General features: G+C 50.2%; 1 protein-coding gene across 1 annotated transcript; it reads left to right on the top strand.

The window, feature by feature from the left end:
- Window positions 1–1,267: 1,267 nt before the first annotated feature.
- On the top strand, window positions 1,268–22,688 carry LOC120919417 (sterile alpha motif domain-containing protein 9-like). Its single transcript, XM_040331581.1, has 3 exons — window positions 1,268–1,434; window positions 3,666–3,707; window positions 17,833–22,688. Exons 2-3 carry the CDS (start codon window positions 3,704–3,706, stop codon window positions 22,578–22,580), a joined length of 4,752 nt encoding a protein of 1,583 aa, XP_040187515.1. The 5' UTR covers window positions 1,268–1,434; window positions 3,666–3,703; the 3' UTR covers window positions 22,581–22,688.
- The last annotated feature ends 1,623 nt before the right edge of the window (window positions 22,689–24,311 follow it).

Genomic DNA, 24,311 nt, shown 5'->3' with positions numbered 1-24,311 from the left:
TCTTACAACCATTCCCCAATATATAGGGCCCCCTCAGGTACAACACAGTACCTGAGCCCCCTACTGGTGGGATATAGTAGTGGGCTTTAAACATTCCCCACTACCCTCCTCCACCAACAGGGGGAACTCAGGCACTGCACAGCCCCTGGAACTCACCAACCTCCTCCAGAGGGATTTGAACCCACAGCCTTCATCACACCAGTCTGAGTCCTTACTCTCTGAGCCATCACCTGCACTCAGACACCAAGGTGTTCCTTCTCATAGTTCAGGTATTAATCTGCTGCAAATAAATAAAGAGACACCGAGCCTTGAACCTGCGACTCCAAAATCTCTATGGGGGTCACTGGCTACCAACCCTCTGAGCCACCTACCTGGCTGACTACCAACCCTCAGAGCCACCTACCTGGCTGGAGGAGAAGTCTGATTCAGATAATCATCAATCACTCAGCCCATTACAAACTCTTCTACTTAGCAAAAATTTAATTTTGTCTTGCAACCATTCCCCAATATATAGGGGCCCCTCAGGTACAACACATTACCTGAGCCCCCTACTGGTAGGATATAGTAGAGGGCTTCAAATATGCCCCACTACCCTCCTCCACCAACAGGGGGAACTCAGGCACTGCACAACCCCTGGAACTCACCAACCTCCACCAGAGGGATTTGAACCCACAGCCTTCATCACACCAGTCTGAGTCCTTACTCTCTGAGCCATCACCTGCACTCAGACACCAAGGTGTTCCTTCTCATAGTTCAGGTATTAATCTGCTGAAAATAAATAAAGAGACACCGAGCCTTGAACCTGCAACTCCAAAATCTCCATGGGGTCACTGGCTGACTACCAACCCTCAGAGCCACCTACCTGACTGACTACCAACCCTCAGAGCCACCTACCTGGCTGACTACCAACCCTCAGACCCACCTACCTGACTGACTACCAACCCTCAGAGCCACCTACCTGACTGACTACCAACCCTCAGAGCTACCTGGCTGGAGGAGATGTCTGATTCAGATAATCATCAATCACTCAGCACAAAGGAGATAATGAGCTTCCGGCCCCGGGATTCAGAGTAAATAAAGTGAAAATGAAGTGTAATACAAAGTCTTCTTTAATGGAATAAAACTGCACTTACAAGTAAAAGCTAAAAAAAAACAATCCAGGGGGCGGGTAAAGCATCACCACGGACTCCGGGACGGGCTGACGTCACTTCCGGTCACGTGGGTACGTCCTCTGATTTAGCTTTCACTTGGGTATGCGCAGTGTCATTCAGCGCCGCTGTCTCTGGTCCGTCCGGGAGCCGCCATTTTTGTGAAGCCCAGCGCAGGCTACAGCTGATATCCACACAGCCGCCACGTGACTTGGGCTGCATTCTGCGATAGGGAGCGATCGGTGACACGACACCGGAGACTCGAAGCACCGATTCCCTTTCTAAGGTGAGAAAATAGACCACACCCGTTTTATGAACTCCATGGGATTTTCCGGATCCCTTGCTGTGTCCATTCCAGCATTCCTTTGTCACACTTGTGTTCATTACCATTGATGATTTCACCTTTCCAGGCACTTTATTGCGTCTCCTACGCGGACTTCTTATTTCCATTGGCCCGGATTCAGTAAGAATTGCGCATAAATTACGGAGGCACAGGGCAACGATTTTTCCCTGCGCCCCCGCAAATTTGCGCCGCTGCCCTCGATTCACGGAGCAGTAGCTCCGTAAATTGCGAGGGCGCGCCGGCAAAATTGCCCGGTGTAAGCACGCGCAATTTAAATGATCCCGCAGGGGGCGGGAATCATTTAAATTAGGCGAGCTCCCGCGCCGAGTGTAGAGCGCATGCTCCGTCGGGAAACTTTCCTGACGTGCATTGCGGCAAATGACGTCGCAAGGACGTCATTTGCTTCAAAGTGAACGTGAATGGCGTCCAGCGCCATTCACGAATCACTTACACAAACAACGTGAAATTCAAATTTTACGACGCGGGAACGACGGGTATACTTTAGCGTAAGGCTGCCCCTACTATTAGAAGGGGCAGCCTTACGCTAAAGTCGCCGTACGGAAATGACGTAACTTGCGTACGCAGGGCTCGCGCAACATTGTGAATCGGCGTTAGTATGCAATTTGCATACTATACACTGAGCACAACGGGAACGCCACCTAGCGGCCAACACATGAACGCAGCCTAAGATATGCGGGCATAAGAGCCTTATACCGCGCAGATTTTAGGCTGCAGTCGGCGTAACGAGGTTCCCGAATCAGGAGCATTTGTTACGCCGGCGCAAGTAAGCAATTGCGCTGTGTAACCTATGGTTCTATGAATCTGGGCCACTGTTTTTGCTCCTCCCCTCCCTCCTGCGCAGTGATTTGTACTCGCCTACATTTCAGCCGCATTCGCACTTTTTGCCCGTAGAATATATCTTCTATCTTCTTCTATTCTCTTTGTCTCGCGCTGAAAATTCCCGCGTATTATAAATGTTCCGTATCTGACAAAAGTGACGTCTTTTCATGTGACTGAAGAAATGACACTGTGACCGGATTCTCAGAGGACTTAGGACGGCGCAGCGCCATGTGCGCCGTCGTAAGTCCTAATCTGACCCGTCGTATCTCTGCGCCGGATTCTTAGAATCAGTTACGCATAGATTTCCATTAGATGTGACAGGCGTAAGTCTCTTATGCCATCGGATCTAAACTGCATTTTTTTTTTGACCGCTAGGTGGCGCTTCCGTCGAATTCCCCGTCGAGTATGCAAATTAGCTAGATATGCGAATTCCCCCTCCCCCTCCTAGGCACATGAACGCCCGTGGTTCTGAGGAGGACTCTAGACCTTACCCTCGGATTGGACTACATCACCCTTCAGGGAAAACACCGGAGCGCAGGAGATTTTTGTATTGTTTACCTGTCATCATGGTAGGGGCCCCAGAGCATTGCTTTGCCCAGGGGCCCGTGATGCCATGAAGACGGCCCTGCTTCAACCTCTGCAGCAATGCCGGCAGCACACCTGAGACTTTATAACACTAACCAGTCACATGACACCGGGAGGGAAAATGGCCAATTGGGCCCAAATTTGGAGATTTTCACTTAGGGGTGTCCTGATTTTTGTTGCCAGCGGTTTAGACATTATTGGCTGTGTGTTGTGTTATTTGTTATACAAGCTGTACACTCCTCCCCCCCTGTGTACACCCCTCCCCCCCTGTGTACACCCCTCCCCCTCCCCTGTGTACACCCCTCCCCCTCCCCTGTGTACACCCCTCCCCCTCCCCTGTACACCCCTCCCCTGTGTACACCCCTCCCCCTCCCCTGTGTACACCCCTCCCCCACCCCTGTACACCCCTCCCCCTCCCCTGTGTACACCCCTCCCCCCCCTGTACACTCACTACACAACATTGTAGATACCCCCCACCCTGTGTACCCCCCCCCCTGTGTACACTCCTCCCCCCCCCCCCCCCTGTACACTCACTACACAACATTGTAGATACAAAGTGTAATTCCTTCAGTGTTGTCACATGAAAAGATACAAGAAATGAATGAATAATATATTTACAAAAATGTGAGGGGTGTACTTACTTTTGTGAGATAATGTGTGTATATATATATATCCACCTTAAATGCTTTTGTAAATGTTTGATTGCCTTCTATTCGGTATAATAACGTGTTTTGTTTTTATTGTTGCAGATGATATAGAGAAGCGTGGATGATTTCCACAGATAAAAATGGGTAAGTCGCAGAGAATATTTTATTTTTATTCCTATAATTTGGGGAACGCTGTGTGTGGATGTTTTAAATTCAACCAAAAAAAGAAACGCATTTACATTACCAGAACTATAGAAGTGTAGTGATAATGTGTAGTGATAATGTGTTCTGGATGCTCGGGGGAAAGGACATAATGGAAGCGTCTCGCAGAATCTCCGGCGCGGGTTTCTTCTCCTGTAGATCCTCTTCAAGTGTAAAAAGGAGACAATTCACATCTACAAGGAATTTGGTGTTTCTGTAGAACTCAGAGAATCCTGCAGTCACTTACACAAAGCACCCAGTAATACACGCTGCTTGCACCCCTTTCACACTCCCCCCGAAGCCCGCCTGCTCAGTGGGGAATGTATCCGCTGATCCCAGATGAAGAGGCGGATGGTTGGACCCCTTTCACACTCCATGCCCCCCCCCCCCGCCTGCTCAGTGGGGAATGTGTCCGCTGATCCCAGATGAAGAGGCGGATGGTTGGACCCCTTTCACACTCCATGCCCCCCCCCCCCGCCTGCTCAGTGGGGAATGTGTCCGCTGATCCCAGATGAAGAGGCGGATGGTTGGACCCCTTTCACACTCCATGCCCCCCCCCCCCGCCTGCTCAGTGGGGAATGTGTCCGCTGATCCCAGATGAAGAGGCGGATGGTTGGACCCCTTTCACACTCCCCCCGAAGCCCGCCTGCTCAGTGGAGAATGTGTCCGCTGATCCCAGATGAAGAGGCGGATGGTTGGACCCCTTTCACACTCCATGCCCCCCCCCCCCGCCTGCTCAGTGGGGAATGTGTCCGCTGATCCCAGATGAAGAGGCGGATGGTTGGACCCCTTTCACACTCCATGCCCCCCCCCCGCCTGCTCAGTGGGGAATGTGTCCGCTGATCCCAGATGAAGAGGCGGATGGTTGGACCCCTTTCACACTCCATGCCCCCCCCCCCCGCCTGCTCAGTGGGGAATGTGTCCGCTGATCCCAGATGAAGAGGCGGATGGTTGGACCCCTTTCACACTCCCCCCGAAGCCCGCCTGCTCAGTGGAGAATGTGTCCGCTGATCCCAGATGAAGAGGCGGATGGTTGGACCCCTTTCACACTCCATGCCCCCCCCCCCGCCTGCTCAGTGGGGAATGTGTCCGCTGATCCCAGATGAAGAGGCGGATGGTTGGACCCCTTTCACACTCCATGCCCCCCCCCCCGCCTGCTCAGTGGGGAATGTGTCCGCTGATCCCAGATGAAGAGGCGGATGGTTGGACCCCTTTCACACTCCCCCCGAAGCCCGCCTGCTCAGTGGGGAATGTGTCCGCTGATCCCAGATGAAGAGGCGGATGGTTGGACCCCTTTCACACTCCCCCCAGATGAAGAGGCGGATGGTTGGACCCCTTTCACACTCCCCCCAGATGAAGAGGCGGGTGGTTGGACCCCTTTCACACTCCCCCCAGATGAAGAGGCGGGTGGTTGGACCCCTTTCACACTCCCCCCAGATGAAGAGGCGGATGGTTGGACCCCTTTCACACTCCCCCCAGATGAAGAGGCGGGTGGTTGGACCCCTTTCACACTCCCCCCAGATGAAGAGGCGGGTGGTTGGACCCCTTTCACACTCCCCCCAGATGAAGAGGCGGATGGTTGGACCCCTTTCACACTCCCCCCAGATGAAGAGGCGGGTGGTTGGACCCCTTTCACACTCCCCCCAGATGAAGAGGCGGGTGGTTGGACCCCTTTCACACTCCCCCCAGATGAAGAGGCGGGTGGTTGGACCCCTTTCACACTCCCCCCAGATGAAGAGGCGGATGGTTGGACCCCTTTCACACTCCCCCCAGATGAAGAGGCTGGTGGTTGGACCCCTTTCACACTCCCCCCAGATGAAGAGGCGGGTGGTTGGACCCCTTTCACACTCCCCCCAGATGAAGAGGCTGGTGGTTGGACCCCTTTCACACTCCCCCCAGATGAAGAGGCTGGTGGTTGGACCCCTTTCACACTCCCCCCAGATGAAGAGGCGGATGGTTGGACCCCTTTCACACTCCCCCCAGATGAAGAGGCGGATGGTTGGACCCCTTTCACACTCCCCCCAGATGAAGAGGCGGGTGGTTGGACCCCTTTCACACTCCCCCCGAAGCCCGCCTGCTCAGTGGGGAATGTGTCCGCTGATCCCAGATGAAGAGGCGGGTGGTTGGACCCCTTTCACACTCCCCCCAGATGAAGAGGCGGATGGTTTGTCCGTCTGTCTGCAGACACAGCGCACTGTCCTCTGTGGGCAGTCGGAGGTCAGTAAATGGACCGCCTGTCTGCTTTCACCCGATTGGTCATCCCATTCAATAAACAGATGGGGAATGGATCCCGTTTGTGTTTTTTAGCAGATAGGATCAGATGCCAACGGACACGTCTCTCTTGACACCCGCAGCTCCATAGAGGGCAATAGATGGATGGTCCGATTGGGGCCACCAATGAGAAAGGGGCCTTACCCGTCCAGCAGGTTGTCCTATCAGAGGTGAGGAGACGTTTATTCCCTCTGCAGAAAGAAGAAAGGATTTCATTGAGTGTAAATTTACAGACACGTTCCTCCGATCCGCTGTGATGTCAGTGGCCCGTTCAGCCGCGTCTAACCACTTGAGATCCGCGCTGTGGACGTCTTTTGTGTATAGCGCGGGTCTGAAGTGGCAAGTGGACATCTTTGGACGTCATTTAAAGTGCATTACCCGCGCGCGCCTCTGGGGGGGTAAACACTGTGCCCGGCGCATCGCTGGGAAGCCAATGTGAGTACCTGACGGCCGCGATGTCCGCCGGGTACACGCGATCGTCGGTGACACAGCAGGGACGTGGAGCTCTGTGTGTAATGATGGGGTGTAAACACAGAGCTCCACGTCCTGTCAGGGAGAGGAGACCGATCTGTGTCCCTTGTACATAGAGACACAGCATCGGTCACCTCCCCCAGTCACCCCCCACCCCACACAGTTAGAACACACCCAGGATACACATTTAACCCCTTCCTCACCCCCTAGTGTTACCCCTTCAATGCCAGTCACATGTATACAGTAATCAGTGCATTTTTATAGCACTGATCGCTGTATAAATGTGACTGGTGCCAAAAATGTGTCAAAAGTGTCCGATACGTCCGCCGCAATATCGCAGTCCCAATAAAAATCGCAGATCGCCGCCATTACTAGTAAAAAAAAAAATAATAAAAAAAAAAATCATAATTCTGTCTCCTATTTTGTAGGCGCTATAACTTTTGCGCAAACCAGTCGCTTATTGCGATTTTTTTTTTTTTATACAAAAATACGTTGAAAAATACGTTTTGGCCTTAACTGAGAAAAAAATATGTTTTTAAAACTATTTATTATAGCAACAAGTAAAAAAAAATATATATATATTTTAAATTGTCGCTCTTTTTTTGTTTATAGCGCAAAAAATAAAAACCGCCGAGGTGATCAAATACCACCAAAAGAAATCTCTATTTGTGGGGAAAAAGGACGCCAATTTTGTTTGGGAGCCACGTCGCACGACTGCGCAAATGTCAGTTAAATCGATGCAGTGCCGAATCACAACAAAAAAAAAATGATTGAAGCGCAATATTTGTATTATTACATTGTTCTATAAAATAGTTCAACTCACCATAATGCAGAATCCGTGGGAGCCCCGAGTGTGTCACTTGCCACGTCACCTGCCACACATTGCGGATTGTCACTTGCCACGTCACCTGCCACACATTGCGGATTGTCACTTGCCACGTCACCTGCCACACATTGCGGATTGTCACCTGCCACACATTGCGGATTGTCACTTGCCACGTCACCTGCCACACATTGCGGATTGTCACTTGCCACACATTGCGGATTGTCACCTGCCACGTCACCTGCCACACATTGCGGATTGTCACCTGCCACACATTGCGGATTGTCACCTGCCACACATTGCGGATTGTCACCTGCCACACATTGCGGATTGTCACCTGCCACACATTGCGGATTGTCACTTGCCACACATTGCGGATTGTCACCTGCCACACATTGCAGATTGTCACCTGCCACGTCACCTGCCACACATTGCGGATTGTCACCTGCCACACATTGCGGATTGTCACCTGCCACACATTGCGGATTGTCACTTGCCACGTCACCTGCCACACATTGCGGATTGTCACTTGCCACGTCACCTGCCACACATTGCGGATTGTCACTTGCCACGTCACCTGCCACACATTGCGGATTGTCACTTGCCACGTCACCTGCCACACATTGCGGATTGTCACTTGCCACGTCACCTGCCACACATTGCGGATTGTCACTTGCCACACATTGCGGATTGTCACTTGCCACGTCACCTGCCACACATTGCGGATTGTCACCTGCCACACATTGCGGATTGTCACCTGCCACGTCACCTGCCACACATTGCGGATTGTCACTTGCCACACATTGCGGATTGTCACTTGCCACACATTGCGGATTGTCACCTGCCACACATTGCAGATTGTCACCTGCCACGTCACCTGCCACACATTGCGGATTGTCACTTGCCACGTCACCTGCCACACATTGCGGATTGTCACCTGCCACGTCACCTGCCACACATTGCGGATTGTCACTTGCCACGTCACCTGCCACACATTGCGGATTGTCACTTGCCACACATTGCGGATTGTCACCTGCCACGTCACCTGCCACACATTGCGGATTGTCACCTGCCACACATTGCGGATTGTCACCTGCCACACATTGCGGATTGTCACCTGCCACACATTGCGGATTGTCACTTGCCACACATTGCGGATTGTCACCTGCCACACATTGCAGATTGTCACCTGCCACGTCACCTGCCACACATTGCGGATTGTCACCTGCCACACATTGCGGATTGTCACCTGCCACACATTGCGGATTGTCACCTGCCACACATTGCGGATTGTCACTTGCCACGTCACCTGCCACACATTGCGGATTGTCACTTGCCACGTCACCTGCCACACATTGCGGATTGTCACTTGCCACGTCACCTGCCACACATTGCGGATTGTCACTTGCCACGTCACCTGCCACACATTGCGGATTGTCACTTGCCACGTCACCTGCCACACATTGCGGATTGTCACTTGCCACACATTGCGGATTGTCACTTGCCACGTCACCTGCCACACATTGCGGATTGTCACCTGCCACACATTGCGGATTGTCACCTGCCACGTCACCTGCCACACATTGCGGATTGTCACTTGCCACGTCACCTGCCACACATTGCGGATTGTCACCTGCCACGTCACCTGCCACACATTGCGGATTGTCACTTGCCACGTCACCTGCCACACATTGCGGATTGTCACCTGCCACACATTGCGGATTGTCACTTGCCACGTCACCTGCCACACATTGCGGATTGTCACTTGCCACGTCACCTGCCACACATTGCGGATTGTCACTTGCCACGTCACCTGCCACACATTGCGGATTGTCACTTGCCACACATTGCGGATTGTCACCTGCCACACATTGCGGATTGTCACTTGCCACGTCACCTGCCACACATTGCGGATTGTCACTTGCCACGTCACCTGCCACACATTGCGGATTGTCACTTGCCACACATTGCGGATTGTCACCTGCCACACATTGCAGATTGTCACTTGCCACGTCACCTGCCACACATTGCGGATTGTCACCTGCCACACATTGCGGATTGTCACCTGCCACGTCACCTGCCACACATTGCGGATTGTCACTTGCCACGTCACCTGCCACACATTGCGGATTGTCACCTGCCACACATTGCGGATTGTCACTTGCCACGTCACCTGCCACACATTGCGGATTGTCACTTGCCACACATTGCGGATTGTCACCTGCCACGTCACCTGCCACACATTGCGGATTGTCACCTGCCACACATTGCGGATTGTCACCTGCCACACATTGCGGATTGTCACCTGCCACACATTGCGGATTGTCACCTGCCACACATTGCGGATTGTCACTTGCCACACATTGCGGATTGTCACCTGCCACACATTGCAGATTGTCACCTGCCACGTCACCTGCCACACATTGCGGATTGTCACCTGCCACACATTGCGGATTGTCACCTGCCACACATTGCGGATTGTCACTTGCCACGTCACCTGCCACACATTGCGGATTGTCACTTGCCACGTCACCTGCCACACATTGCGGATTGTCACTTGCCACGTCACCTGCCACACATTGCGGATTGTCACTTGCCACGTCACCTGCCACACATTGCGGATTGTCACTTGCCACGTCACCTGCCACACATTGCGGATTGTCACTTGCCACACATTGCGGATTGTCACTTGCCACGTCACCTGCCACACATTGCGGATTGTCACCTGCCACACATTGCGGATTGTCACCTGCCACGTCACCTGCCACACATTGCGGATTGTCACTTGCCACGTCACCTGCCACACATTGCGGATTGTCACTTGCCACACATTGCGGATTGTCACCTGCCACACATTGCAGATTGTCACCTGCCACGTCACCTGCCACACATTGCGGATTGTCACTTGCCACGTCACCTGCCACACATTGCGGATTGTCACCTGCCACGTCACCTGCCACACATTGCGGATTGTCACTTGCCACGTCACCTGCCACACATTGCGGATTGTCACTTGCCACACATTGCGGATTGTCACCTGCCACGTCACCTGCCACACATTGCGGATTGTCACCTGCCACACATTGCGGATTGTCACCTGCCACACATTGCGGATTGTCACCTGCCACACATTGCGGATTGTCACTTGCCACACATTGCGGATTGTCACCTGCCACACATTGCAGATTGTCACCTGCCACGTCACCTGCCACACATTGCGGATTGTCACCTGCCACACATTGCGGATTGTCACCTGCCACACATTGCGGATTGTCACCTGCCACACATTGCGGATTGTCACTTGCCACGTCACCTGCCACACATTGCGGATTGTCACTTGCCACGTCACCTGCCACACATTGCGGATTGTCACTTGCCACGTCACCTGCCACACATTGCGGATTGTCACTTGCCACGTCACCTGCCACACATTGCGGATTGTCACTTGCCACGTCACCTGCCACACATTGCGGATTGTCACTTGCCACACATTGCGGATTGTCACTTGCCACGTCACCTGCCACACATTGCGGATTGTCACCTGCCACACATTGCGGATTGTCACCTGCCACGTCACCTGCCACACATTGCGGATTGTCACTTGCCACGTCACCTGCCACACATTGCGGATTGTCACCTGCCACGTCACCTGCCACACATTGCGGATTGTCACTTGCCACGTCACCTGCCACACATTGCGGATTGTCACCTGCCACACATTGCGGATTGTCACTTGCCACGTCACCTGCCACACATTGCGGATTGTCACTTGCCACGTCACCTGCCACACATTGCGGATTGTCACTTGCCACGTCACCTGCCACACATTGCGGATTGTCACTTGCCACACATTGCGGATTGTCACCTGCCACACATTGCGGATTGTCACTTGCCACGTCACCTGCCACACATTGCGGATTGTCACTTGCCACGTCACCTGCCACACATTGCGGATTGTCACTTGCCACACATTGCGGATTGTCACCTGCCACACATTGCAGATTGTCACTTGCCACGTCACCTGCCACACATTGCGGATTGTCACCTGCCACACATTGCGGATTGTCACCTGCCACGTCACCTGCCACACATTGCGGATTGTCACTTGCCACGTCACCTGCCACACATTGCGGATTGTCACCTGCCACACATTGCGGATTGTCACCTGCCACACATAGCGGATTGTCACCTGCCACACATTGCGGATTGTCACCTGCCACACATTGCGGATTGTCACCTGCCACACATTGCAGATTGTCACCTGCCACGTCACCTGCCACACATTGCGGATTGTCACTTGCCACGTCACCTGCCACACATTGCGGATTGTCACCTGCCACACATTGCGGATTGTCACCTGCCACACATAGCGGATTGTCACCTGCCACACATTGCGGATTGTCACCTGCCACACATTGCGGATTGTCACTTGCCACGTCACCTACCACACATTGCGGATTGTCACTTGCCACACATTGCGGATTGTCACCTGCCACACATTGCGGATTGTCACCTGCCACACATTGCGGATTGTCACTTGCCACACATTGCGGATTGTCACTTGCCACACATTGCGGATTGTCACCTGCCACACATTGCGGATTGTCACCTGCCACACATTGCGGATTGTCACCTGCCACGTCACCTGCCACACATTGCGGATTGTCACCTGCCACACATTGCAGATTGTCACTTGCCACACATTGCAGATTGTCACTTGCCACACATTGCGGATTGTCACCTGCCACACATTGCGGATTGTCACCTGCCACACATTGCGGATTGTCACCTGCCACACATTGCGGATTGTCACCTGCCACACATTGCGGATTGTCACCTGCCACACATAGCGGATTGTCACCTGCCACACATTGCGGATTGTCACCTGCCACACATTGCGGATTGTCACTTGCCACGTCACCTACCACACATTGCGGATTGTCACTTGCCACACATTGCGGATTGTCACCTGCCACACATTGCGGATTGTCACTTGTCACACATTGCGGATTGTCACCTGCCACACATTGCGGATTGTCACCTGCCACACATTGCGGATTGTCACCTGCCACACATTGCGGATTGTCACTTGCCACACATTGCGGATTGTCACCTGCCACACATTGCGGATTGTCACCTGCCACACATTGCGGATTGTCACCTGCCACACATTGCGGATTGTCACCTGCCACACATTGCGGATTGTCACCTGCCACGTCACCTGCCACACATTGCGGATTGTCACCTGCCACACATTGCGGATTGTCACCTGCCACACATTGCGGATTGTCACCTGCCACACATTGCGGATTGTCACCTGCCACACATTGCAGATTGTCACTTGCCACACATTGCGGATTGTCACCTGCCACACATTGCAGATTGTCACCTGCCACGTCACCTGCCACACATTGCGGATTGTCACCTGCCACACATTGCGGATTGTCACCTGCCACACATTGCGGATTGTCACTTGTCACACATTGCGGATTGTCACCTGCCACACATTGCGGATTGTCACCTGCCACACATTGCGGATTGTCACTTGCCACACATTGCGGATTGTCACCTGCCACACATTGCGGATTGTCACCTGCCACACATTGCGGATTGTCACTTGCCACACATTGCGGATTGTCACCTGCCACACATTGCGGATTGTCACCTGCCACACATTGCGGATTGTCACCTGCCACACATTGCGGATTGTCACCTGCCACGTCACCTGCCACACATTGCGGATTGTCACCTGCCACACATTGCGGATTGTCACCTGCCACACATTGCGGATTGTCACCTGCCACACATTGCGGATTGTCACCTGCCACACATTGCGGATTGTCACTTGCCACACATTGCGGATTGTCACCTGCCACACATTGCAGATTGTCACCTGCCACGTCACCTGCCACACATTGCGGATTGTCACTTGCCACGTCACCTGCCACACATTGCGGATTGTCACCTGCCACGTCACCTGCCACACATTGCGGATTGTCACTTGCCACGTCACCTGCCACACATTGCGGATTGTCACCTGCCACACATTGCGGATTGTCACTTGCCACGTCACCTGCCACACATTGCGGATTGTCACTTGCCACGTCACCTGCCACACATTGCGGATTGTCACTTGCCACGTCACCTGCCACACATTGCGGATTGTCACTTGCCACACATTGCGGATTGTCACCTGCCACACATTGCGGATTGTCACTTGCCACGTCACCTGCCACACATTGCGGATTGTCACTTGCCACGTCACCTGCCACACATTGCGGATTGTCACTTGCCACACATTGCGGATTGTCACCTGCCACACATTGCAGATTGTCACTTGCCACGTCACCTGCCACACATTGCGGATTGTCACCTGCCACACATTGCGGATTGTCACCTGCCACGTCACCTGCCACACATTGCGGATTGTCACCTGCCACACATTGCGGATTGTCACCTGCCACACATAGCGGATTGTCACCTGCCACACATTGCGGATTGTCACCTGCCACACATTGCGGATTGTCACCTGCCACACATAGCGGATTGTCACCTGCCACACATTGCGGATTGTCACCTGCCACACATTGCGGATTGTCACCTGCCACACATTGCAGATTGTCACCTGCCACGTCACCTGCCACACATTGCGGATTGTCACTTGCCACGTCACCTGCCACACATTGCGGATTGTCACCTGCCACACATTGCGGATTGTCACCTGCCACACATAGCGGATTGTCACCTGCCACACATTGCGGATTGTCACCTGCCACACATTGCGGATTGTCACTTGCCACGTCACCTACCACACATTGCGGATTGTCACTTGCCACACATTGCGGATTGTCACCTGCCACACATTGCGGATTGTCACCTGCCACACATTGCGGATTGTCACTTGCCACACATTGCGGATTGTCACTTGCCACACATTGCGGATTGTCACCTGCCACACATTGCGGATTGTCACCTGCCACACATTGCGGATTGTCACCTGCCACGTCACCTGCCACACATTGCGGATTGTCACCTGCCACACATTGCGGATTGTCACCTGCCACACATTGCGGATTGTCACTTGCCACACATTGCAGATTGTCACCTGCCACGTCACCTGCCACACATTGCGGATTGTCACCTGCCACACATTGCAGATTGTCACTTGCCACACATTGCAGATTGTCACTTGCCACACATTGCGGATTGTCACCTGCCACACATTGCGGATTGTCACCTGCCACACATTGCGGATTGTCACCTGCCACACATTGCGGATTGTCACCTGCCACACATTGCGGATTGTCACCTGCCACACATTGCGGATTGTCACCTGCCACACATAGCGGATTGTCACCTGCCACACATTGCGGATTGTCACCTGCCACACATTGCGGATTGTCACTTGCCACGTCACCTACCACACATTGCGGATTGTCACTTGCCACACATTGCGGATTGTCACCTGCCACACATTGCGGATTGTCACTTGTCACACATTGCGGATTGTCACCTGCCACACATTGCGGATTGTCACCTGCCACACATTGCGGATTGTCACTTGCCACACATTGCGGATTGTCACCTGCCACACATTGCGGATTGTCACCTGCCACACATTGCGGATTGTCACTTGCCACACATTGCGGATTGTCACCTGCCACACATTGCGGATTGTCACCTGCCACACATTGCGGATTGTCACCTGCCACACATTGCGGATTGTCACCTGCCACGTCACCTGCCACACATTGCGGATTGTCACCTGCCACACATTGCGGATTGTCACCTGCCACACATTGCGGATTGTCACCTGCCACACATTGCGGATTGTCACCTGCCACACATTGCAGATTGTCACTTGCCACACATTGCGGATTGTCACCTGCCACACATTGCAGATTGTCACCTGCCACGTCACCTGCCACACATTGCGGATTGTCACCTGCCACACATTGCGGATTGTCACCTGCCACACATTGCGGATTGTCACCTGCCACACATTGCGGATTGTCACCTGCCACACATTGCGGATTGTCACCTGCCACACATTGCAGATTGTCACCTGCCACGTCACCTGCCACACATTGCGGATTGTCACTTGCCACGTCACCTGCCACACATTGCGGATTGTCACTTGCCACGTCACCTGCCACACATTGCGGATTGTCACTTGCCACACATTGCGGATTGTCACCTGCCACACATTGCGGATTGTCACCTGCCACACATTGCAGATTGTCACTTGCCACACATTGCGGATTGTCACCTGCCACACATTGCAGATTGTCACTTGCCACGTCACCTGCCACACATTGCAGATTGTCACCTGCCACGTCACCTGCCACACATTGCGGATTGTCACCTGCCACACATTGCGGATTGTCACCTGCCACACATTGCGGATTGTCACCTGCCACGTCACCTGCCACACATTGCGGATTGTCACTTGCCACGTCACCTGCCACACATTGCGGATTGTCACTTGCCACGTCACCTGCCACACATTGCGGATTGTCACTTGCCACACATTGCGGATTGTCACCTGCCACACATTGCGGATTGTCACCTGCCACACATTGCAGATTGTCACTTGCCACACATTGCGGATTGTCACCTGCCACACATTGCAGATTGTCACTTGCCACGTCACCTGCCACCAGATGCGGATTGTCACCTGCCACACATTGCGGATTGTCACCTGCCACACATTGCGGATTGTCACCTGCCACACATAGCGGATTGTCACCTGCCACACATTGCGGATTGTCACCTGCCACACATTGCAGATTGTCACTTGCCACACATTGCGGATTGTCACCTGCCACACATTGCAGATTGTCACTTGCCACGTCACCTGCCACCAGATGCGGATTGTCACCTGCCACACATTGCGGATTGTCACTTGCCACACATTGCGGATTGTCACCTGCCACACATTGCAGATTGTCACTTGCCACACATTGCGGATTGTCACCTGCCACACATTGCGGATTGTCACCTGCCACACATTGCGGATTGTCACCTGCCACACATTGCGGATTGTCACCTGCCACACATTGCGGATTGTCACCTGCCACACATTGCGGATTGTCACCTGCCACACATTGCGGATTGTCACCTGCCACGTCACCTGCCACACATTGCGGATTGTCACTTGCCACATCGCCTGCCACACAATCCGCAATGTGTGGCAGGTGACGTGGCAAGTGACAATCCGCAATGTGTGGCAGGTGACGTGGCAAGTGACACACTTGGGGCTCCCACGGATTCTGCATTATGGTGAGTTGAACTATTTTATAGAACAATGTAATAATACAAATAATGCACTTCAATCATTTTTTTTTTTTGTTATTCGGCACTGCATCGATTTAACTGACAATTGCGCGGTCGTGTGACGTTGTACCTAAACAAAATTTACGTAATTTTTTCTACACAAATAGAGCTTTCTTTTGGTGGTATTTGATCACTTGTGCGTTTTTTTTTTTTTTGTGCTATAAACAAAAATAGCGACAATTTTGAGGGGGGAGGGGAGTAAGGACACGGGGAGGGTGAACTTAAACTGTATCGCTATGCTGTGGTTCATGTAGGCTTTGCGTGCGGGGAGGGTTGGGGGGCCTCCATGTCCAATTTGCTTGGGGGGCCCCCAAATTCCTTCAAACGGCCCTGCCACTGACAGGTATGCTTGCTGTCATCCGGGAAGAAGTTTACTGGGAGGATTCTCTGTCCTTAAGTCCTCTATTGAAATTGGCCCGTGGGGGGGCCCTAGAGACAGGTCTGTGTGGGAGGCCTGTTCCTCCCAGTACTATTCAGAGTGACACTCCGGCTGCCAGGCCTATTATAGGGGTCTGTCCGGGGGCACTCCGAGCAGAGTGGCGACGTGTATACATTCGGTTTAATGCAGAGCAGTGCTCAGTTCTATATCCAGGCCTGATACCGCATGCTTCTATTTCCTCCTTCATCGACCTTCCCAATGTATGTTGATGTTGGCCGTGTTTGGCCCTGGGCAATAAAGCATTGAAAACTCTTTATTGGATGTCTGGACCTCCCCTCACTGCTGCTATTCTAAGTCCTCGTACACACGGCCGAGGAACTCGACGTGCCAAACACATCGAGTTCCTCGGCCAGTTCAGCCCTGAAGCCGCCGAGGAGCTCGGCGGGCCGAGAGCTCCCATAGAACAACGAGAAAATAGAGAACATGTTCTCTATTTTCTCGACGAGTTCCTCGGCGGCTCCATCGGGCCGAAAGTGTACACACGACAGAGTTTCTCGGCAGAATCCGGCTCTGACCAAGTTTCTCGCCGAATTCTGCCGAGAAACTCTGTCGTGTGTACGAGGCCTCACAGTTACACCCTTAGACACCGCCAAGGTAACTTAGTAGGCCGGTCCAAAATAATTTAGCTGCTCCTCCGGGGGTAGCGCTACAGAAGTAGAATATGATATAATATAGTAGCATACAGTACCAATGTTCAGAGTTCTCAATGATTGTATTTTTTATTTAAGGTGACAAACCTCTGAAATGTTGGACGGAGAACGATGTCAGCAACTGGTTGTCTTCAATTGGATTAAAACGGAAACATATCACTAAACTTCATGAAGAAGAGGCCACAGGAGCAGTGCTAAGAATCCTCAATGAAGGTGATCTAGAAAAAATGGGAATGAAATATTTTCAAATACAACTTTTACTCAGAGAAAGAGATAAACTTTTCGAAAAAGAGATCCAAAGAAAATCACCAAAGGGGGAGGACAAACCTCATCCAGAACCTGGGAGAAGCTCCATCAATCCCCCAGACATAAGTCCATCATCTGCCAAACACAAGACAGAGGAGGAAGATCAGAGAAATAGTAACACCCTACAAGAAAAACTTAGAGATACCCAGTCCAAGCCCACAGAAATGGATAGCAATTTAATAACAAAATCTGTCCAAGTAGACAAATTCCCTCAGAAGATAACCATCAATGTTTCTGAGGACCACCAAGATACAACGAGCCCAGAAGATAAAAACCAAATTGTGGCAAAAGATTCTGAAAGGTTCAAGGGTTCAAAGGAGAACGCCAGACCAACAGCTTTTACACAGAGCATTTTCCGACCCTTCGATAATCGTGATACAAACTTCAAATCTGTGAAGAACCAGGTACTTCCCCCTGAGACGAGCATCGCCGATCTGATCACTCCTTGTCACGAGTACAAATCATTTTCTATTGCCGCAGACTTGGATAGGCCAAGACTTTTAGCAAAACTACGATATGAGACCTTTCGATTTGCTGCCGCCTGTCTGAACATGAGAACCAATGGAACCATACACTTTGGAATCATGGACAGTGTGGAAGACAAAGGCTTCACACATGGACAGATCGTTGGTATTCCAATTAGAAATAAAGACTGGTATGCAGATTTATTGAATGATTTGGATAAGAGTTTTCCCGAAGCCAGTGAACATACAGCTGCAGCGATGTGTATTCGCTGCCCTCAATTTATTGAGGTTGTTGATGTGGGGTCGGAAGAGGAAAGGTTTGTGGTGGAAGTAGATATTGAGTCTCTATCCGTCACTGTAGAGGGGAAAATGTTTCAAGTAAGATTGCCAAAGTTTGATGAGCATAAGAATAAGACTTTTTATGAAAAGAAAACTATATATGAGAGGGCGGGGACAAAATCTCAGCCAGTTAAAATAGAGGAGGACTATAATGCATTTATGCTGAGGCTAAAAGAAGCCGATAAGAGGAGAAAGGAAGCTGAGGAGGCCAATGTTCCTGAAGCACGCAGATATGAAAATCTAGGTAGGAAAGTATCTGTCCTGCTAACAAATGGTAAGCAGTACTTCGATGACACACTGCAATATGTACTCATCACAAACCGGTGTGAGAAAAACCAACTACAACACTTAAACTTTTTGAAATACTTGAAAATGTTGTGTGTTTTTGATTTTGATGCAGAGTCTGACATCAGTGGGCTACACTCCAAGTGTAAAGATTACCATCAGACGAATATATACTCCTTAAAGAGCTATGCCAGTGAGTACGGGAAGAACCTGGATGACATTATTAATAATCTGGGGCTCTTCAAGCACACAAGCTGGATATTTTGTAATGGACGGAAGAGTTTCCTTGGGGAAGATTTACCATGTGATGAGCAATCTTGGATCAAAAACAAAATGAAGCACTTTAAGAAAGCCGTTTCTTTAATCTGTGATAATATTGAGAAAGGATCCTTCATCGTGCTCTTCATGCTGTTGTCCCCTGTGGAAAAGCCAATTGTTAAAGCCTTGATGGAATTTTATGAGGAATTGAGCGGGATGGAATACATCACTTGTATCACAGAGTGTGAAGAATATTACACACAATGGGCTGGCTTGGCACAAGTGATATGTAACAGAACAGAACTTGACCAAAGAAGTGTTGTTGGCATGAAGCTCAGCCATGTTGACGCTACAGTTCAAGACATGATTCCAGAAAAAAACTTCAACAGAACGTTACCCGTCTCTACAAAAGGAGTTTGTGTTCTTACAACACCTAAAGAAGAAAAAATGAACTCCCTAAACATCTTGTGTGTAAATGAGTGTGAAAACACCAACCTTAAGGCCATAGACCCCAAGACACTTGAAAGTGATTTCTATCGAGGAGGAAAAATTAGCTGGAAACATTTGTGGCTTGCTGAGCAGACGAAATGTGGGGCATTCATTGAGCGCCATGCCTGTCAGGAAGTTGAGGGCATGCTGAACGGCATCTTAAATAAAGACACCGTGAAACTTCCTGTAGCACGGATCAACATTTTTCACCAGCCAGGCAGTGGGGGGAGCACAGTGGCCAGGCAGATCCTCTGGAAAAACAAAAAGAACTTACGGTGTGCCATAGTGAACTCAAGATACCAAACTACAAAGGTGTGTGAACATGCGGTGGAGCTCAGAGAGTATGAAGAAAGGGACACTGAAAATTGTTTGCCAGTTCTCCTTCTTCTGGAAGACTGTACCGAAGAGTACATTGATGAATTAAAACACAGTTTACGAGAAGTCATGGTTCATAAAAAAGTGAGACGTGCAAAGACTTGCTTTATCCTCTTGACCTGTAAACGTTCAAATGCACCAGAAAAGTCTTGTTCAGCCTCACCCATCGACACAGTCGCCATCACCCACAAGCTCAGAGATAACGAGAAGCTGCTGTTCAAAGACAAAGCTGAAGAACTCAATGAAACATTTCCTTCTCAGGACCTGATCATTACTTTAATGAGTCAAGAGTTCAATAAGAAGTACCTGGAAGACTTTGTGAAGAATGTGATGGAAGATCTAGACCACTCTTCTCCAGTAACTCGTCTGATCAGATACGCAGCATTACTAAATCATTATGTTAAAAATTCTTATATCTCCCTTTCCCACTGTGAAGTCCTTCTGGGAATTCAGTCTTATGTTACTCAAGACTACAGACTGAGCCAAAATCATGATCTCAACAGCTTAAGTGAACAAGCACTGATCATGGAGCTAAGGGATGAATCAACATTCATTTCTGCCATTCGTATTTTACATCCTCTAATCGCAGAGGAAATTATAAATCAATATTCCACCCGTTCATACCCTCAGAGTAAGATTGCCCTGGAACTACTCAACGAATCTGCTGCTCTCAACCACAGATTTGCACAGCAGGAATTTATAAAATTTATAAAAGACTTGTTTTTCCGGCGACACAAGAAAAGTCGTGGTGACAATGTAGACAGTTTCTTTTCCCCACTAATAGAACACGTATGTAATGTGGAAAGAGACACTGAGAAGGCCATTGAACTTCTACAGGTTGCCTTTGAGCAATTTGATAAAGATGCACATTTTGCACAACAACTTGCCAGACTCCATTATAAAAATTCTAAATTTGAAGAAGCACAGAAATGGGTGGGAACCGCCAAAGCAAAGCTGCCGGATGATTCATATATATTGGACACTGAAGGACGCCTCTACAAGGAATGGTTTACCGCAAACCACGACAAGTATAAGGAGAACCCAAGCTCAGTAGATGAAATCAGCCTGATTGAGCTTGGCCTTAAGTCAATGGAGAGCTTCAGAGAGGCACAGAGAGCTGCAAATAATGACAAAGATACAATCAATAACTCTGGATATATGGGGGAAGTAGATATTGGATGCAACCTGCTAGAGCTGCTACTAACATTATTTGAAAACATAAAGAAAGACAAGGCAGAATTGGTGGAATATCTTTTCAATGAAAAATACATTCCAGAAGAGATAAAGGACTCTTGGGCAAAGCTACACGATCGTTTAAAAAGTTTGTACCAAAATATGTATAAAGCTCTAGAGTGGATTTCAGAAGACGTCGGCTGCTTTCAGGGGGATAAAATTGATGTCTGGGAGACAACCAAGAAGGATGATTTTGTCGGGAATTGGTTAGTTAAGCAGACAAAAATATTTGCCGATTGTTTTAGATCTGTAGGCCGGGCAGGCTATTCTGCATCAGCTGAAGAAAATCCATTTGCCAGGAAGATGGCAATTTATAGCCTAGGGGGCAGCAGTGTGGCAACCATTCTGTCATTGTTATCCAATTCAAACGTTGAACAATCAGTTTCAGATTTGGAGAAGATCATCAACTGCTACCCTAGAGACATATCTGAAGACAGACTGGATGATGGTGACCTCATTAGCCTCATAATGTGCCATATTGCTCTGGGAAGTGTCCAGCCGGACTCTAGAAAACTTTTGGAATTCAAGAAATTGCTGGAGATAAGCCAACGGTTTCTGAATGAGCGAAAAACATTTCCTGCAAGTGCCTACTTTCTTATTTTCATGCTTTACTGGCCAGATGAAAGATTTCTAACCTCACAAAATATAAAGAAAGGCAATGTTCTGAACTTTGCAATGGAAAAAGCTAAACAGCTGCACCAGAAAAGAATTAAGGACGTCCCCGTCCGTAAGAAAAGAACAAACGTGCTCTTCTTCCTCGGGAAGGGCACCGGCCTGCAGAAGTTCATTTTCAGAAGTGCTATAGAAAGGCTTCTAAACCATCCATTAAATGAACGCACTTTCCGATTTGACGGTGATCTAAAAGATAGAAAACTAATCCAGGACAAGCTAAAGAAAGTCGATGGATGGACAGAAAATAGAAAAGTCTACACAAAGGGCCCTTTCGGAAAAGGGAAGATCGAGGTCTTACCTCTAAACTATTCATCGGTTCCTCATGGGGATGAAAATGTGACTTTCTATCTGGGGTTCACCTACATTGGATACGTAACTTACGGGATTGAAGTCAAAGAACATTAAAGTGGATCTGAACCCAAGAAGAGAAATGTCATATATTGCACCTTGCCTGCCCTTAGATGTGATGGCTGCATTTGTTTTCTTTTTTTTTTCATTTGGTGATACTGTCAGTAACACACTTCTTGTCCTAGGGTGACAACGCCTACTCACTGTACTGTATCAGTGGAGGAGGCAGCAATGTCACCCAAGGACTGAACTACAGAACACCTACCCATGCCTACTTTTTGCCAGAACATGGAGGGAGGTGTTCTGTAGTCCACACAGAGAACTAGGAACAAGGTGATACCAGTCAGAGCACAGCAAGTTATACGCTCACGAGATTTCTGACAGGATTGAATTGGTATTTGATGCTCTTATTGAACATGGCAAGTGTGGCAAACCTAGCCTCTTCTGGAACGCTGGACGTTACATGTCATAGGGTTGTCTGTATTATATGCTATGTATTCTGCTGGGTCTTATGTGGGCATAGTAATTTGTATGCTGGCAGCCGTAAGCCACTAGCATTCAAGTACTTTGTTTTATGTTGCCCAATCGGTGTTCGGCAGTTTTAAACCGAACTCTCACAACACATAACCCCAGACCCCAGCTATCAACCGACTTTTCCCTCGTGCAGCAATGCCTGATGGGAGAATTATCCAAAATGTTAAGTTCCCCATGTGGTCCTCACTGTATTACCCCTGCTAAATCTGTTTGGCTGTTGGAAACCCCTTGCATGGGGAATTATATAAATATGGAAGCCTGTGAATAAAAAGTCAGTTGACTCCCAGAGCTGTGTTTCGTCCGGTTACTGGGGGGGATTTGGGACATTGCCTTACTTTTCAGCGCTGACTGTGGATTCACCCTGGTTACCAGCGGAGATCGTGGATTTTAATATTGTACTCTGCTACAATTGGTGGCAAGTGACGGGATCCAACCTTACAGCCGATAAGCGCAATTTGTGCAATGTGAACTACTGATGTAAATGGAGACGGATTATTCTACGCTAAAGCGGCAGACATTAAAGGAACTGCTAGAAGCCAGGGGTAAGGTAGCCAGCAACAAATCCAAAGCTGTACTAACTGCCGAGCTGATGGAGGGAGACAGAGCCCACAGCGCGGGAGACAGAGCCCACAGCGCTACACCACCAGCAGCCATGGAAGTAACCCTCTACCAGAGAGAAATGAGGACCAGGCTGGAATTTTTGCCACAGCCTATATCAGATGCCATGCTGCACATGGTAATGGCGAATGTGCAGGAGTACGTGATGGCACACAGTCCGCAGCATACACCGTCTCGAGCAGAATCCACTACTGGGTCACTCTACAACCAGGTAAAACCCAAAATTCCCTCTCATGCGAGGAGAAGGATGAGATTGATGGGTATTTACAGGATTTTGAGAGACTGTGTGATTTACATGACTTGGAGCGGACAGTATGGGTCCCATTGCTAGCAAGCAAGCTGGCAGGTCGGGCAGCAGAAGCATATCGCGCTGTACCCAGTGAGGACAGCAAGGACTATAATAAAGTGAAGCGAGCGATATTAGAGAGATACGCGATTACTCCAGAGGCATACCGGCGCAAGTTTAGAAACCTGCGCAAACCAGAGAAGGATTCACATGCTGAATGGGCACACAGGCTGGACCAAGCTTCCCAAGGGTGGATACAAGCCACTACTATGGAGGAATTGCGACAGTTAATGCTGTTGGAGCAATTCTTCCACAGTTTGTCCCCAGAGGCACAAGAATGGGTGCGAGAC

The sequence above is a fragment of the Rana temporaria genome, chromosome 12 (genome assembly GCF_905171775.1).
Source record: "Rana temporaria chromosome 12, aRanTem1.1, whole genome shotgun sequence".
In the NCBI taxonomy this organism is placed as follows: Eukaryota; Metazoa; Chordata; class Amphibia; order Anura; family Ranidae; genus Rana; species Rana temporaria.
The sequence above is the reverse complement of the archived record's forward strand: the minus strand, read 5'-3'. Positions and strand labels throughout refer to the sequence as shown.